The sequence below is a fragment of the Bufo bufo genome, chromosome 6 (assembly GCF_905171765.1).
Source record: "Bufo bufo chromosome 6, aBufBuf1.1, whole genome shotgun sequence".
Classification (NCBI taxonomy): Eukaryota; Metazoa; Chordata; class Amphibia; order Anura; family Bufonidae; genus Bufo; species Bufo bufo.
This window is the reverse complement of record NC_053394.1, coordinates 155,205,242-155,224,134: the sequence shown is the minus strand read 5'-3', so window position 1 is coordinate 155,224,134 and position 18,893 is coordinate 155,205,242. Positions and strand designations below refer to the sequence as shown.

At 43.4% G+C, this 18,893-nt stretch overlaps 1 protein-coding gene across 1 annotated transcript in view; it reads left to right on the top strand.

The window, feature by feature from the left end:
• The window catches only part of B4GALT5 (beta-1,4-galactosyltransferase 5), a 103,819-nt gene extending 85,311 nt beyond the window's left edge, over positions 1-18,508 (top strand). The window contains exons 2-9 of the mRNA XM_040437827.1: positions 5,694-5,831; positions 6,424-6,537; positions 6,652-6,773; positions 8,317-8,433; positions 15,997-16,184; positions 16,281-16,403; positions 17,029-17,130; positions 17,847-18,508. Of these exons, the coding sequence (XP_040293761.1) occupies positions 5,694-5,831; positions 6,424-6,537; positions 6,652-6,773; positions 8,317-8,433; positions 15,997-16,184; positions 16,281-16,403; positions 17,029-17,130; positions 17,847-17,994 (1,052 nt within the window). The 3' untranslated portion in view covers positions 17,995-18,508. The remainder of the gene's footprint in view (positions 1-5,693; positions 5,832-6,423; positions 6,538-6,651; positions 6,774-8,316; positions 8,434-15,996; positions 16,185-16,280; positions 16,404-17,028; positions 17,131-17,846) is intronic.
• Positions 18,509-18,893: the final 385 nt, after the last annotated feature.

Here is an 18,893-nt window from a genome sequence, read left to right as displayed (position 1 = left end):
CACATATGACTCCGCCATTAGTCTCTCACGCATGGCTTCTCCCTTTCAGTGTTACACATGTCTCTGCCATTAGAGTCTCTCACGCATGGCTCCGCCATTAGAGTCTCTCACGTATGGCTTCTCCGTTCAAATTTTACACACAACAACGCCATTCGAGGCCGGCTGCGTGGTCCCACAACAAGTAAGTTCCATGTATTTTTCTGCCTTCAGACCCGCTCGCATGGCTCGGTTATCTGTGGTTCGCAATACAATTTTCTTGTGGTGGCTCGCACGTGTGACTTGTGCCATTAGAGTCTCACTCACGTTATTGTTTTCCCTGACTTTTATTTTCTAGGTTGTTGGGTTTTCATTGTTTTCTTTATAAGCAGTCATCCCAAGCCTGCCTTTGCGGACATCATCTTCTCCCAGGCATGCTTACTTCATCTACAAACTCGGGCTGAGGGTGTTGGTGTCCGGCCTAAGTCCTGGGTATCGGTCCATCTTCCAGTAGGAGGTACAGTAATAAGGCGCAGTTTACGAAGTCTGTCATGTCTTCTGACACGACAAGTCCTATCACGACTACAGGCGCAGCATACACAGTTTATTACGACCTTAAGCATTTTCTGTCACAACTGCAGGTATTGTGTACGTTCTGTCCTTATTACAGGCAACATTAGCTCGTTAATCGAAATAGCCATGTATTCCTGTGGATGGTTCCCCAGGCCTGGTGGGTTTACACATTTCACTTAATTTACTACTACAGTAAGACGGCAGACACCATGTTCTGACTTTTGGGCCCTTAATAGGAAGTGTGGCCTGGGGAATAAGTAGAGGTAAAGTATTTTGCCACCAGGAACAGTTGGTGCCCGATCAGGGCCCTTGGCGGATGGTTGGAATTCATCTAGGCCCTTCCAACAGATTCACCATTGTTTGTTTCAGTCTGCAGCTCTCAGGATTCAGACCTTCTCGTAATATGGTCATATGTTAGTCAACATAGGAGTAAATCGTTTCTGGTTACCGGCCACTCTTTCAATTGCATCAGCAATAACCATCTCCAAGAACGATGTGGCGGTACACATGACAAAGAGGTAAGGTAGATGGAAGTCACTGTGATATATACGGTATATTCCGCACCTCCATCAGGAAAGTTTTTTTCTGTTCAAAATCGGTGTCGTAACGGTATGTATATATTTACTCTAAACAAGGTCTGCTCTTTTTGGCCCCTTTAGGCTGCCCTACCACGGCAGTCATGGCATAATTCTACTGCTTGTTGTAGATAGGGGTTAGATAGGTTAGGTTCACCTTTCTGATAGCCTATCCGACCACAAGTATTAAGCAAATATATTGCTGCATTTGTGGGAGGGGAGGCTGATTACAAGGCTAATTACACGCACCTGTGGGCCCAGGCTGGCTGATTACTAGGCTATTTATAGGCACCTGTGGGCCCAGGCTGACGATGATTCAGCTGATTTCACCCACCCACCCACACCTTACAGTCACTTCACATTAGGGTGGCTCCCTGCCCTACCACGGCAGTCATGGCATAATTCTACTGCTTGTTGTAGATAGGGGTTAGATAGGTTAGGTTCACCTTTCTGATAGCCTATCCGACCACAACTATAGTTGTCATCAAGGACATGGAAGTGTGAAATACGCATCTTTCATATGTCACAGCCTTGTTTTTTCACTGAGGCTGGCTTCGCACAGTTTTTGTTGTATTTTTGTAGGTGTTTTTTTTCTTGCATTGCTGTGTTTTTGCAGAAAAAATACTAGCTGCGTAAGCTGGCTGAAAGTCTATGGAAATTTTTGAATAAAGGACATGCATTTTATTTCAACTGGGAAATGTTTTTGAAACACAGCATTTTGTTGAAGTTCTCTGCAGGGAAAAATACCTCAAAAATGTATCTCAGACATTTTTGTTCAACATTGAATGTTAATGTTCAGTTTTATTTTATTAGCGTTTCTTAACTAAAAATTTGCTGAAATCAACCCCCAGTTGCTTTTATATTTGCAGTCCTAAAGTTGATTTTACTAATCTCTAATTAACATTTATGTAGTACTGTACTGTGCAGTATATGTTATTTAACTGTTACTGGTATGTAAACCATGTTCTGTTTATTGTGAGCAGGATAATAGAAATCACAGCAGTGAGAGATTTTCTTTGATTGCAATTTATTTTTTGCAGGTTATATGCGACATTCATGTGTAACCACGTTTTCGGCTATATTAGCCTTCATCAGACACATTGCCGCTGGAGATGGAAGGAGGATGTGAAAGACACACAAGTGTAGATCAGGTGCTGTCAGCACCAGTGGTTTGAGGTGTTTGAGTGCACACACCTCAAACCACTGGTGCTGACAGCACCTGATCTACACTTGTGTGTCTTTCACATCCTCCTTCCATCTCCAGCGGACATGTGTCTGATGAAGGCTAATATAGCCGAAAACGCGTTTACACATGAATGTCGCATATAACCTGCAAAAAATAAATTGCAATCAAAGAAAATCTCTCACTGCTGTGATTTCTATTATACTACATTTTGGGGTGGGAACCCTATACACAGCGGAGAAAACCCGGTGTGAACAAATTTGTTCTACATATTGTGAGCAGGATACATAAATAAACTGCATAACACAGCATATATTTGTACTCCCAATCCTGTTATGAGGAATTTTCTCATATTTTTCATGGCTTTTTAGTAGGCCTCTGTGCCATTCAAAACATGCAGTGGTGCATGAAAATTGTAGTATGAATTAATTGGCAATCCAATGGCGGGTTTACACAGCCTGATTGTAGGTTATCAGGTACGAATGTCACTATGAATGCTTGTTCCTGATAATCGGCCTATGTAAGTGTGCTGCCGATTGGGTGAATTGATCTGTCATGCAGCACATTAAATCTGTGAACAAAGCTCTGCTGTCCAGAAACAATGAATCTGTATGAGGAAGAGAGATGGTAGTAGCAATGTAAATGAAGCTCTTCACCTCAACTGATGAGCAGGCAGTTATTGGGAAGGAACCGTTCATAATCAACTGCTCCATCTGCTCCTGTGTGATATTGCTATATGAATGCATCAATGTATACTAAATATTAATGATGCAAAACAAGTTATATGTAACGAAGGGGAGCAGTAACAATTTTAAAATATAACTTTTAATATGTCTGTTCTCCCAAGAGGGAGTAAAAGACCCCTTACAAACAAAAAAAACAGTCCTGTGCAGTTTCCGATTCATAGTGTTCTATCTAGCTCTCTTGAGTTCGCAATATTATGTCCTCTTGTTTGGCTGCCTGTCTCTTTTTCTTTTCCAGGTCAGCTAGTATGTTAGCCCACCAAAATGTTCCACTCTGTCACATAATTGAGGGGTTAATCTCTCCCCCCTGGGGGATGAGCGGTGTAGTAGCTACTAGGTCCATAACCTTATTATCCTTGCTCAGCTCCACCCCCTCTATCTGCAGTCTATGCTGCAAGCGGCGCCTCGTTTTTGGGGCGGTTCGAGGAACCCATGTTCACTCCCCCCCCTCTGAGTTGCGCCCATCGGGCGGCCTGGTAGGCGTGATGACGCGGTTGCGTCACAATGAGTGCCTCCCCCTCGGCCTTACCCGACATTGCCGTGTCTCCTGACGCATGCGCCTTGTGGGAACGCCGCACCCCCGTCTGGCCCGGTCACGTGGGGCGACGTCATACTTGGCGCAGGCGCACTGACCGGCGCCTCTCCCCTCTCCTTCATTTAAATACAGCGCGCCAATGCACACATGCTAGGCGTGCAATCTATGACGGACGTGGTGAATCTCCATGCCGCCAACTCTGGACATTGGCCGACACCACTCCAGCAGTTATGTGAGTACTTACTCGCACCCACCACTATGTGGGCAGCATGGGTACCTAGACTTAGATATTCACTTGCATTGCTTTTTGTCTATGTTCTTTTTTCAGGTGCACCATTTTACATGCCTCACACTGTCAATAGTCTCTTTCTATGTGGAGTAACTTCTTTTGAATAAATACTAGGGATCGACCGATATTGATTTTTTAGGGCCGATACCGATACCTTGTGAACTTTCAGGCCGATAATTTATACCGATATTCTGGGAATTTTCATTTTTGAGAAAAAAAAATTCCTACACAAATCTGCTGAAAATTAATATGTTTATTGTTAATGTGTATTTTTTTTGTTTATTGTTAATGTGTATTTTTTTTTTATAAATCTTTTTCATTTATACTTAATATTTTTGTGTTTTTTTTTTACTAACTTTTAGCCCCCTTAGGGACTAGAGCCCTTGTCCTATTCCCCCTGATTGATCTCTATCAGGGTGAATAGGAGCTCACACTGTCCCTGCTGCTCTGTGCATAGTGCACACAGCAGCATGGAGCTTACCATGGCAGCCAGGGCTTCAATAGCGTCCTGGCTGCCATGGTAACCGATCGGAGCCCCAGGCTTACACTGCTGGGGCTCCGATCGGAGGAGGAGGGGAGAGGGGATCCTGTGGCCACTGCCACCAATGAGTAATACTGGGTGGGGGGGGGGGGCGGGCGCACTGCGCCACCAATGTTTTTACTATTGGCCGGGATTGGGATGGGGGTGGGGGGCGCACTGCGCCACCAATGATTAATACTGGGGGGCTTGTTTCTTCCAGACCCATTTGCACCTATCAGAGCCCAGTCTTTTGACTTTTGTCTGATCGCTCCAAATCACTCGTTTCCAATCTTCTATTGTCCAGGCTATTGTCAAGGCTTCTTAACCTTTTTCAGGCCACCATTCTATACTTGTGTAATGCGCATTGCATGGTGCTTGCATGGATGTCTGTGATCTCACTATTACGAAGCATACTAGCCACCTCCACTGCCGTGTTTGTCGCGCCAGAACTGATAGACATTATGATGAGCCAACTTGTTAACTCTGATATTTTGCCAGGACGTCCACCTCTTGGCTTTGGAATGGAAGGACGAACTTCATTTCATATTCTTCCACCTGTCCTGGCACTCACATGATGCAATTTGTCAATTTTCTTGGCCGAGATACCGCTATCTATGAGCTGAATGATGCTGTTTCTCTTTTCTTGAGAAATCCTCTTCATGGCTGCTCCTCGATTCAAACCAGTGACCTTTCGCTTGGGAATCAACCTAATAACACACTGAGCTATTAGGGAATGTGAAAACAGGTTGTCATTTGTAGTATTCAAGAAGAAAAAGCAAACATAAATAGTAACAATGCAGTTGCATGACAAAAATCTGCATAACTAATCATATGCTAAATAGTTGCAAGTCCAATTTATGTATGAGATAGCCAAGATGATTGTCTATAAAATAATGGTAGTCTCGCGTTCAAAGCTGTAGTGGATGGTGAGATATGGAGTCTGAAAGTCAAAAGTTCAAAACATTGTTACCCTTTTGCTCCTCAGTGTAAGTGTCTCATCATCATCACCATCTTTTCCCTTTATTACCTTTGATCAGCAGGACCAAACTCAGTCCTGAATATCCCATAACAATAAATGCACACATTTTCCATACTAGTACAGAGCTGTAAAAATGAGTAAAGTATGAGCACACAAGACTAATAATCACTTTTGGCAGTATGTGAGGAGAATGTGAGGATCTGATTTGGCACCCACTGATATAGGTTGGAAGAATGTTCCCCACATACTGTAGAAGCCTTTTGCAAATTTACTTATAGATACACACTTAAGCATTTGATATTCTTGTTCTGTCTCCACAGTAAACACTTACCTTTTCATGATGCAAGCTCGTGGGATCCTCATCCGGGAAAACATGCGGACGATAGGAGCCCAGGTGTATGAGCAGGTGTTGCGTGGAACTTATGCCCTGAGGAATAGCAGCAGCATTAATGAGACAGGTTTGTATGCTAGCTCTGCAGTGACACATTGAACCCCCACCATCTCTGGCCTTTTTTTCATAAAAGTTAATACCACTCAATTGAAAAGGCCAACACAGAAAGAATCTTTAGATTTCTGCTTTACAATTATTAAACATCATTGAGTGCCTAACTATTCACGCCCATCAATAATAATTTCAGTCTGAGCTGCTTTGCAGATGTGGATACTGCATTTTTTCTACATGGAGTCACTTGGTCATTCCAAGTGAAGCAATCTTCCATGACCTGCAGTCCATAACCCAAGTGTTCTGTAGACTATGATGCTTCAGCTCTTTAGTTTTTCTTAAGTAAGAAAGTTTCTACAATCTGTGTTATGGAACATGAGGCAGAACTTGTCCAACATCTCAGCTAAAGGGAAGTTATAAGTTGACCATACATCACCTCACATACAGTATAGCATGAAGCAGTGCAGAGAATCTTGGTCAGCCAGCAAGTGTGGATTGTAGAGTTTCCAGTGACCGGAAAGGACAATTCCTGGTTAATGAGAGGAGATTCCTATGTGTGTACAGAGATGGTGGCTTATAGCTTTTTGATGTTTTTCTTGTCTCTTCAGAGTTTCCTGATTATTTTAACAACACTGAATCATTTATTCAGACAACAACATTCCTTCCACCAGACTTCACTTACCTCCCTCATCAGCCGTGCCCTAAACGTCTACCCTTCATGAGTAAGTAAGCGGTGCCTTGTTTCTACCACTGGCAGACTGCCAATCCAGGAATTCTGCTTTGGAGTTTAGTTCCCTTTTACTTGTGGTTTATGTTCTTGTTGTATTGATATTTAGAAGGTCCAGTCAATGTGAACATGAGTGAGGTGGAGATGGCTGATATCCACAAGCAGTTTGCCAAGGATTCCATCAAAATGGGAGGTCACTGGAGGCCGAGTGATTGTATTCCACAGTGGAAGGTAAAGGTCCTTTTCCACAGGCAGATTCTCTGATTCAGTGCTGATTGACGATATGCAGGTTAATTGGCACTCATTGCTTTAATTTCCACTGTTCAGTGACTGTGAAGAGGGTGATTGAGAAATCGTTAAAGGATATGTACACCATTTTTTATTGCATTTTACTCATTTGGGCTAAAAAATCATTTTTTCAATTGATCTTTATTAAAAAATGTCAACAGTTTTTGTTCTATAGGGTTAAGTTTCAGCATAACTGCAGAGTATCTTAGTTTCATTTTTTTACTCGATGTATAGCCTTTTGATAAGAATTTAGCTATAATGAGTGTTTATGAACTGTCAGGAATTTCAAGATAAGGGCTATACATCGAGCCATCAGAGCAACAACCTGACGGTTTCCGTGTGAGACTGAAAACAAGCTACTGTCACAGACGTTCCCGCAACAGGTGGCAGGAGATCGGTGAGATTGGCAGCACGTGGTTTGATCTGACATGTTTTCCGCTTGGATCAAATGACGTCTGTGTTGTTTTTGGTGCTTACCACACCTTCTTTCCCCAGGTGTGGCTATTATGGTCATTTAACCTTCTCTATGTATTGTTGTTTCTCCCACTATGCTATGCGGTTTATAGCTTCTGTTGGAGTTGTGGATAGCTGGTGTGTGGATATCGGCTGAGTTCCTGGTGCTGCCATAGCCACTTGAAGTTAAGTGTTTTCTTTCCCTTTTGTATTTTGTTCGGGTTATTTTGTGTCTTGCATTTCCCTGTCATTTGTATTAAGGCCTGAGGGAGACTCCTGTTCGTCCTTCCTTTTGGAGGAACAGGTTGTCTCAGTCCTGACATTAGTACCAGGGTCCTATAGGGTGAGTTAGGACACTAGGTATTCCGGTGTATGAACTCACCTACCTCTGGGCTCTGTTCATACTGGTAGTTAGTCAGAACTTTGATTAGGGTTTTACTAGGAGGTGTCCATCTCCTTTCCCAAGTTTCCAGGCCTATTCCCTTTCCCTCCTATGTTCGGTGTGGTGTTTGCCTCCTACACCCGAACGTGACAGATACTCTACAGGCAGACTGAAATGTAACCTTGTAGAACAAAAACTGTTGAAAACTTTTATTAACAACCGATTTAAAGAAATGATTTTTAGCCCAAAATAAGTAAAATGCTATCATAAAAGAAATTGCCCCAACATTGTTTATAGCCTTTAAAGCTATTGCTCATACTCTCCTCTTCTCATACATTTTACATTATTTTAGCAGAACATTCCTTGTAAACATGGAGATATCCTGCCGACAAAGGAGCAAAAGTTCTGATCAGCCCAAGAAATGAGCGTTTGCTTGTTTGTTAGCTGATCGGTGGAAAGTTTATACAGGCCAGTAATCGGGAATGACCATTTGTAGGAACTTTCGCACACCTTATTATCTGCTTGTGTACAGTATATGACAAAAAAGTTGACAATAATAGTTTTATAATCTGATCCGTAGGGAAGAGTCCAGAGTCTGTAGTGTAGTAATGGGGTGCAGTATTGACATGCTATTCATATATGTTCATACAGGTGGCTATTCTCATTCCATTCCGGAATCGTCATGAGCATCTTCCAGTTTTGTTTAAACATCTGATCCCGATGCTGCAGAGACAGCGCTTACAGTTTGCCTTCTATGTTATTGAGCAGGTAAGTGATCCATAGAGCAGATGGCCTTTGTTACTCCATAACAGTGAATCCCTCTGAATTTAAAAGATCAACATAAAAATAAACTTCAGATTTGTGCAAAGACATATGTTCATTACAAATATATACTAATATACTGTGATTTTTCCTTACTTTCATTTGTGAAAAATGTGTGTATAAATCTAAAATCCATGGCACGCCACAGTTCATATTTTATCGTGAATAATCATGCATCCAAATAGCGATCTAGATACATATAATGTATTTGTCAATTGTAAGGAAGCCCCTGAACTGTGTGGGCCGTGTGGAAATGTGATTATGAGTGAACAGCTTCAAATGGTCCTTTTATTTTACTGCAGTGATTTTAGAGTACATTCAGATGCTGAGGTGCAGTTAAAAAACGCATCAAAACTATATCTAGCCATCAGTAGCTGACCGTGGGGGGGGGGGGGGGGGGGGGTCTGACACCTGATGTCAAAGGGAGTAGTAAAATAGACTCTGTGCTGTCTGCGTCCAGTGCCAAAGCTATTGCAATGGCCTATCCTGAGAAAGGTATGCAACCACTTTAGCCGCTTGCCGTCACACTAACGCCGTCACACTAATGCCGGCGTCACTCTCAGGTCTCAGCGACGCCTATTGGCGTCATCTCGTGAGACCCAAGATTTCCTATGAACGCGCGTTCACAGGATCGTGCAGTTCACAAGTTGATCTACAGCCTGCCAGCGCTGATCATTCGATGTTAAAAAAAATCGCTTCAGAAAGGTATATTAGACGCTGTTTTGTTAACAGCGTCTGATATACCTGCTACCTGGTCCTCTGGTGGTCCCTTTTGCTTGGATCGACCACCAGAGGACACAGGCAGCTCTGTAAGTAGCACCAAGCACCACACACACATTACACCCCCCCCCCCCCCCCCGTCACGTATTAACCCCTGATCACCCCATATAGACTCCCTGATCACCCCCCTGTCATTGATCACCCCCCTATAAGGCTCCATTCAGACGTCCGTATGTGTTTTGCGGATCCACGGATCCGCAAAAAACGGACACCGGCAATGTGCTTTCCGCATTTTGTGGATCCGCACATTGCCAGAACTATATAGAAAATGCCTTTTCTTGTCCGCAATTGCGGACAAGAATAGGACATGTTCTATATTTTTGCGGAACGGAAGTGCGGACCCGAAAGTGCAGATCCGAGCGGGACAAAGTCTGTCCCCATAGAAATGAATGGGTCCGCAATTCCGTTCCGCAAAATGCGGAACAGAATTGCGGACGTGTGAATGGGGCCTAAGAGTCCCTTATCACCGCCAGTTAGTTAGCTACTTGTTAGGTAGTTAGCGCCCAGCCCACCGCACCGCAGTCACTGATTAGTCACTGATTAGCGTCATCGCTGTCGCTAATCAGCACTAGTACTATATAGTATCTGTAAGTGATCAAGACTGATCGCAATCAGATCTATATCAGTACATTAGGGTCACCTTAGGCTCTACAAAAAACGCAGTGTTCGCCCAATCAGGCCTGATCTTGTGCGCACACTTGCGTTCAGTCCGCCCCATCGCAGTGACAGAAATTATTTTTTTCTGATCACTGCAAAAACACAGTAAAATCGCTGCGGCACTATAAAGATCACTTTTGAGCTTTTTGGATCTTTATTAGCGATCGATTTTTATTTTTTTTTGCACATTTTTTGGCAGAGATTTTTTCATCCACATTGATCGATGTCGGGATCCCGGGCCTGCGCACTTATTTCTTTGGCCGGTGCATGCGCACTGCGATGCCCATTCCTTGTACGGCATCACAGTAATTAATGCGCATGCGCCGATGGACCGCCTCCTTTGTTGTTTTTTCACGTCGTCAGCCGGCGCAATAGTTACTGTGATGCCATACAAGGTATGGGCATCGCAGTGCGCATGCGCCGGCCAAAGGAATGAGTGCGCAGGCTCAGGATCTCGGCGGAATAACAAGTTGGTAGATAGGCGGTCAGAGGGAAAGGATGGGCGGGCGGAGGGTAAGAAGGGGCGGGGGGAAGCAATGAAAAGGCTGAGCTAGCAGGGCACCTACGAGGGTAACGCCGCCCCTGGGCACTTGCGAGCCCTCATTTGCATATATTATAAAGATCGTTTTTGATGGTTTTATAAGTCCAGGATTGATGCCAGAGGTAACGTTTTTATTAACTGTAAGCATGCTAGGGAGCTATGGGAAGGGTTAAAAAAGTGAAATGCTGATGACAGACTCCCTTTAAAGTTGTGAAGTGCCGATTTGTAAAAAAAAGGGCCTGGTCACTAGGGGGGTATAAACCTGTGGTCCTTAAGTGGTTAAGAGCTGCATCCTATTTCTCCATTTTTTAATTATTATTCACTTAAACAAGACAACTCCTCCTCCTAGCGATCAGCTGTAGGTCTTCATTAGACAACCAACCCCTCCTCCTCATAATCAGATGTAGGTTTTCATTAGATGACCCCCTCATCCCAGCGATCAGCTGTGAATCCTTATTTGAAAACCCCTCTTCCTATTGATCAGCTGTAGGTCTTCATTAGATAACCCCTTCTCTGTGAGATCAGCTGTGGGTTTTTAATAGACAACCCCTCATCCCAGCGATCATCTGTGAATCCTCATAAAAAAAAAAAAACACCTCCTTGATATCAAATGTGGATCAGCTGTTGATCCTCATTAGAAAAAGCTTTCTTCCTATCAGCTGTAAGTCTTCATTAGACAACTCCTCATAGTGACCAGCTGTAGGACTTCATTAGACCTTTACATAACCCATCCTCCTAGCTATTAGCTGTAGGTTTTCATTAAACAACCCCTCCTCCTTGTCATGGTATTGCTGACAAGCACTATGAAAAATATAGTGCCTCAGTCCATTTTTTCTGGTTTTCAGATAGTTATTTAATTTTCTTGTTTTATCTTGTTTTTGTCAGACACAACGCATCTCTGCAGATTATTATAGCTTGGCAGGAGGTTAAGTGTTTTATAGGTTTGGTATATACAGTCAGGTCCATAAATATTGGGACATCGACACAATTCTAACATTTTTGGCTCTATAAACCACCACAATGGAGTTGAAATGAAATGAACAATATGTGCTTTAACTGCAGACTGTCAGCTTTAATTTGAGGGTATTTACATCCAAATCAGGGGAACAGTGTAGGAATTACAACAGTTTGCATATGTGCCTCCCACTTGTTAAGGGACCAAAAGTAATGGGACAGAATAATAATCATAAATCAAACTTTCACTTTTTAATACTTGGTTGCAAATCCTTTGCAGTCAATTACAGCCTGAAGTCTGGAACGCATAGACATCACCAGACGCTGGGTTTCATCCCTGGTGATGCTCTGCCAGGCCTCTACTGCAACTGTCTTCAGTTCCTGCTTGTTCTTGGGGTATTGTCCCTTCAGTTTTGTCTTCAGCAAGTGAAATGCATGCTCAATCGGATTCAGGTCCGGGGATTGACTTGGCCATTGCATAACATTACACTTCTTTCCCTTAAAAAACTCTTTGGTTGCTTTTGCAGTATACTTTGGGTCATTGTCCATCTGCACTGTGAAGCGCCGTCCAATGAGTTCTGAAGCATTTGGCTGAATATGAGCAGATAATATTGCCCGAAACACTTCAGAATTCATCCTGCTGCTTTTGTCAGCAGTCACATCATCAATAAATACAAGAGAACCAGTTCCATTGGCAGCCATACATGCCAACGCCATGACACTACCACCACCATGCTTCACTAATGAGGTGGTATGCTTAGGATCATGAGCAGTTCCTTTCCTTCTCCATACTCTTATCTTCGCATCACTCTGGTACAAGTTGATATTGGTCTCATCTGTCCATAGGATGTTGTTCCAGAACTGTGATGGCTTTTTTAGATGTCATTTGGCAAACTCTAATCTGGCCTTCCTGTTTTTGAGGCTCACCAATGGTTTACATCTTGTGGTGAACCCTCTGTATTCACTCTGGTGAAGTCTTCTCTTGATTGTTGACTTTGACACACATACACCTACCTCCTGGAGAGTGTTCTTGATCTGGCCAACTGTTGTGAAGGGTGTTTTCTTCACCAGGGAAAGAATTCTTCGGTCATCCACCACAGTTGTTTTCCATGGTCTTCCGGGTCTTTTGGTGTTGCTGAGCTCACTGATGCGTTCCTTCTTTTTAAGAATGTTCCAAACAGTTGTTTTGGCCACGCCTAATGTTTTTGCTATCTCTCTGATGGATTTGTTGTGTTTTTTCAGCCTAATAATGGCTTGCTTCACTGATAGTGACAGCTCTTTGGATCTCATCTTGAGAGTTGACAGCAACAGATTCCAAATGCAAATAGCACACTTGAAATGAACTCTGGACCTTTTATCTGCTCATTGTAATTGGGATAATGAGGGAATAACACACACCTGGCCATGGAACAGCTGAGAAGCCAATTGTCCCATTACTTTTAGTCCTCGAACAAGTGGGAGGCACATATGCAAACTGTTGTAATTCCTACATCGTTCACCTGATTTGGATGTAAATACCCTCAAATTAAAGCTGACAGGTTGCAGTTAAAGCACATCTTGTTCGTTTCATTTTAAATCTATTGTGGTGGTGTATAGAGCCAAAAATGTTAGAATTGTGTCGATGTTCCAATATTTATGGACCTGACTGTATATTAACATACATTAACATCCATACGTGTTTTATTTCGGCAAACTACTGCACAATCAACTTTAGTTACATTGTCAATAGAGATTGCTCTGCATGACATCTCAAATTCTTCCCGTAATGCAGCCAGTGTAGCTGTTTTTTGTACAGTGTACCACATCCTATAGGGTTTCCCACAGATAGAAGTCAAGGTATGTTAAGTCGGGAGAACGAGGTGGAATTTTCACACCATCTCTTCGTCCTATCCAATGTCCTGGCAGAATATCATCGAGATAGGCTCCCACACCTCGGTGGTGCGGCGTCTGCCATCTTGCTGAAATTAAAATTGCTTGTCTGCATAAAGCGCACAAATGACCAGTAAAACAGATGTGTGAAGCCACTCAAGGTTCACTTGGTCAGTGACTGTGCCTTCAAAAGACACTGTTCCAATTAAATCCCTGGATGATAGTCCACACTAAACATTGAGCCCTGGTAAATTAACTGCTTTATCCACATGAATGTGAGGATTATCTGAACCCAGTAAACATAATAATGATGATTTACTGTACCATTTAGTCTAAATTATGCTCCATCAGACCAAATCATTTTTCCCACAAACTCCACATCCTCATGTACTATGTGTCAAAATCACTCACAGAACTGCATTCTTCGATCAGGGTCATCATCATTCATGGCGTCTAACTATCTCTGGATGTAAACTTTCCAATGTGCTCTCTTAAAGGGGTGTCCGGGCTTTTAACCTCTCTTTATTCTCTGGGTCAGTACGGGTACAGTGATACCAAATACATATAGTTTTTTTTCTGTTTTAATACTTTTGTTCAATAAAAACCCTTTTTTTTTAAAAAGGAATAAAATCTTCCCAAGACTCATAACTTTTTTATTTTTCTTTCTATGGAGTTGTATAATGGCTTGATTTTTGCAGGACGACTTGTAGTTTTAATTGGCATCATTTTGGAGTAAATGACACTTTTTAATCGCTTGTTATTAAGTTTTCTTCAGTGGCAACTAAAATTAGAAATTCAGTCATTTTTTTTACTTAGTTTTTTTACGGTGTTCACAGTAGGGGATAATTTACATGATATTTATTTAGTGCAGGTAGTTATGGACATGGTCATAGCAAACATATGGGGGAGATTATTTTTTTTTGTGCAATTTTTTTTATTGAAAAGCGTATATTTTCTAAGAAAAAAAAAAGCGCATTTTTATTTTTAGAGAGGCACAGTCTGCTGGAAACTACTCAAGGCTGGTTTGGGGCCTACATCAGACCCCAGCCAGCTTTCACACACATCGGCACCCCGTGATTGCATTTGCAGGGTGCCAATGGGAGACAAAGGTAGTCCGCTCCCTCTGTCAGCCCCCTAACATGTGTGGGCGCCATTGCCCGCGGCATGTAAAGCGTTAAACAGCCCGAATTGGCACCCCTGCCGATCCGGACTGTTAGAGCAGTCATGTGAGAGCCGGGCCCCCACTTCCCGTAAAAAAGCGGCGGCCCAGCATAAGGCCCCTTAGTGACTGCCGTAAAAAGGCGTATGGGTGGTCACTAAGGGGTTAATATTGATGAACTATCCTCAGGATAGGTCCTTAATATCAGATCGACAGCGGGTCGGACACCCAGCACCCCCGCCGATCTGATGTATGAGGTGACAGCACACGCAGTGCGCACGTGCCGTCTCCCGTCTCTTTTCCTGCTCCCTGCTGCTTTGCCATAGACAACAGCAGTGAGCAGGAAGAGAGGTGGGAGACGGCATGTGGACACTGTGAGTGACTGCTGCAGAACACAAGTCAATACATACCTCCCAACTTTTGAAAAGACGGAAGAGGGACACTAAGTGCGGCGTGGCAAATTTTTTCCGCCCTAGGCCACGCCTTTAACGCCGCCCAAACATAAAACTAACATGACACCTATCCCACCAAGTCCCCTAAATGCTCCCATGTAGTAACTATTGCCCCTTTATACCAATACACAGTAGTTATGTCCAGTTCTGTGCCCCCTCATAGTAGTTATGCCCAGATACGTGCCCCATCACAGTAATTATGCCCAGTAAAGTGCTCCCTGGCACTAATATGCCCAGTAAAGTGCTCCCTGGCACTAATATGCACAGTAAAGTGCCCCCTGACAGTAATATGCCCAGCAAAGTGCCCCCTGACAGTAATATGCCCAGCTGTGCCCCCTGACAGTAATATGCCCAGCTGTGCCCCCTGACAGTAATATGCCCAGCTGTGCCCTCTGATAGTAATATGCCCAGCTGTGCCCCCTGACAGTAATATGCCCAGTAAAGTGCCCCCTTCACAGGCAGTAAAAATAATAAACTCCACATACTCACCTCTTTTAATTTGCAGGATAACAGGCTGAACTGGATGAACAGATGTCTGTTTTCAGCCTTACAAACTGTGTTGCAGTGTAGAGCGCAGGGAACCAATGGACTGCTCTTGCTTTATCATTACAGGCAGCTGTCTCTGCTTCTTATGGAAGCAGGGACAGCTGCCAGGAAGCGGGACATACCTCCCCCATACCGGGACTGAAATCCGGGACTGTCCCGCCGGATCCGGAACGGTTGGGAGGTATGTCGTTATACTGCTATGGACTACGACCGTCATAGTTAAAATCAGTCAAAAATCAGCCTTAGACTATCCTTGCTCCTAGTGATCTTCTGTGGGTTTCATTAGATGACCCCCTCCCTTTCCCCGTGATTAGCTTTGGATCTTCATTAAACAACCCCTTTAACTGAGAGATATACAATCATGTTCATGTACACTTTCTCTGACTGTTACGTATCAATAATGGAAGTTATTGCCCAGCCAGTAAAATATAGTAGATTAAGTATTAGAGGATTATGGGAGGTGTAGTGGGTTAGGGATATCACTAGCAGCTAAAAGAGGCATTAGTATTTGTCATGGCCATACGTACCGGTATTTCTTTTTTTTTCTGCAGACTGGGAATCAACCATTTAATCGTGCAATGCTCTTTAATATTGGCTTTCTAGAGGCCATGAAGGACCTTGACTGGGACTGTTTGATATTTCATGATGTTGACCACATTCCAGAGAATGACCAGAATTACTATGGCTGCCAGAACATGCCTCGACATTTTGCAGCTAAGTTAGACAAATACATGTACCTGTAAGTTTCCATCGTGTAGCTCACTGCCCAACAGAATGTCCTCACAGAAAATGGAGATGATATAACAGTGACATGTTCCTTGCTCTCCTCCCACAGGCTGCCCTACAAGGAGTTCTTTGGAGGTGTTAGTGGTGTGACCGTGAAGCAGTTTCGTAATATTAATGGATTCCCCAATGCATTCTGGGGTTGGGGCGGGGAAGATGATGATCTTTGGAATAGGTAATGTAATTTGCAGATGCTTACAATAGGTGTGGGGTGTCCATTGTCTGGGACCAGGCTCGGACCGGCCCACAAGGGTACAGGTAAATCCCCTGGTGGGCCCCTGAGCAAGGTGGGCCCCTAGTCTCCCACGCCCTGCACAAGTGGCACATTGTAGGCTTACTGCACTACATACATATATTCAATGTACAGCACCTCAACCAGCCTATGTCCATATAAAAAACTTGATAGATTAACTCCCCAGTTTATTATTATAGACACGATCAGAGCTGAGATGACTTCTAGGTAGAGAGGAAAGCTAGCCAGTGTCCTCTTCTCCCCAAGACCTACCTTCTCAAAGTTGCTGCACGGGCCCCCATATTCAGTCATCTGGTAGCATCTTGCTGCTGTGTGATCAGGTAATATTTGAATGTATCCTTACGGTGGGCCCCCAAAATAAATTGTACTAGTGGGCCCTAGGCACCCCAGTCTGACCCTGTCTGGGACCTCTTATTAATGGGAGAAGCAGCATTTCTTGTCAACAGCTCATGGCCCTGTTGCCACCAATGGTGCGCAATAGAGCTATCAAATGTAAATAAGTTGTAGTGTTGGATCCCTAATTGATGTTTTAATCATCGAACCACAGGGTGCACAATGCAGGGTACACAGTGTCGCGACCAGAAGGAGATATTGGGAAATACATGTCCATCCCCCACCACCATCGGGGAGAAGTCCAGTTTCTTGGACGGTAAGTGCTTTTTAGAATTATTGGTGATATTACTTATATAATTGAGATAAAGAGGCCTGCTGTCCCTCCTGGATCAGTGGTATGTGAGGGGACACTTGACATTAGGATAGGTTCACATATGCAGCACAAACTCAGTTCTGTTCCGGCAGAGGAGCAGACTACCAGAGTTTACCATACCCAGCATAGCACACCTCCAGAACCCCATTGACTATAATGGGAGCCGACATGGATCCAGACAGTTTCCGGGATAAATGCTGGCTTTCGGTCAGACAAATACGCCTGCATGCAGTATTTTTGAGGCCAAAAGTCTGCGTTTACATGGAATGATTATCAGGACAATTTGTTTACATTTAGTCCTCCATGATCTGCAGGATTTGTCTTCTTCAGGCTGTAGACACTATACTGTACCCACCCCACCTTACGTTGTCAAACCCTGTTATACCATAGTGTAATTAGCTTAGAGCTTGGGTCTGACCATTTATTTTTACCACAGCAGTAAATACTGTTAAAAACTAACTCCCGTTAATGAGTTACACTCACAACCTTTACATCCATGTAGAAAGCATTTATTGTCTTAGACATTATACTCTACCTACACAGATCAGTCACAATATCTGGCGCACAGGCCCATATATAGAGAACATATTCCATCCCAGTATAGGGCTGTGTCTCCTCTGCATCTGTTTGCCATAACAGTGACACTTGTCTTTCCTCAGGTACGCTCTGCTCAGAAGGTCTAAAGAACGTCAGAACATGGATGGCCTCAATAACTTAAATTATTCCCCAAATATCACATATGATGCCCTGTATAAGAACATCACTGTAGATCTAAGCCTTGAGTTAGCTGTGGTGAGTGATTACTGAGATTGGTCAGGACCTCGCTGCTTTGTCCTCTCCATCACTACAGGATGTGTGTGAAAGATTAGGACACCATGGTGAGCAAGGATCCCCAGACCTTGGACAGTCTCAGGATCAAGTCCTTCATTTTATGAAGGCCCCAGAACAGACAATTTTATGTACAGAGAAAAATACACTCCCCGTCGCTGTTTACATGGATGTCAAGCTGCTTTTTCTTCAAGATGTCTGGTGACAGCAGACAGTATTAGGGGGTCTGCATCCATTTCATACAACTACATGTAGCTCTTTGAAGGTCAATTAATATCTTCTTATTTGGTTTAAATTGTAGGGATTGGTTCATTATGTAATTACTGGGGTTGATAGGGAACCCCATATATTCCTCAATGTGAAGGCTCCTTCCGCCAGTGCTGACTGTTATGTATTAAAGTGCTGGTGCTGACCCCAGTTTTCCGTTTGTTGCCCCCTTCATTATCCATTGTAGGGTTTGGCTTCTCCATTAGACTGTCAACCACCAGGGGATTCATATTTACCAATTGTGCGATGCTCAACAATCACTTCACTTTTACTTGTTTGAATGTTCCAGGATGGAGAAGCTGAGGGATGACTGGTGCTGATCCATTACATACAGTCACATGATGAGGCCAACTTGTGTCAGTGCCCATCTATGCTGTGATGTCACCAGCTAGGCACAATGCCATAATCCTTCATATCTGCTGTCTGTATTGAAATGGTTTTATAGTGGAAGCTATAAACATACAATGTGAGCTCACACTGACTTACCCCTTGGTGACAGTATGGCCATGCAGAATCATTACTCTCTGCTATGGTAGAGAACCAATGTACAGATGTAATAGAACCAAAAGGAAATCTTAACGCATTAAGTAAACAGTGACAAGAAAATGTTA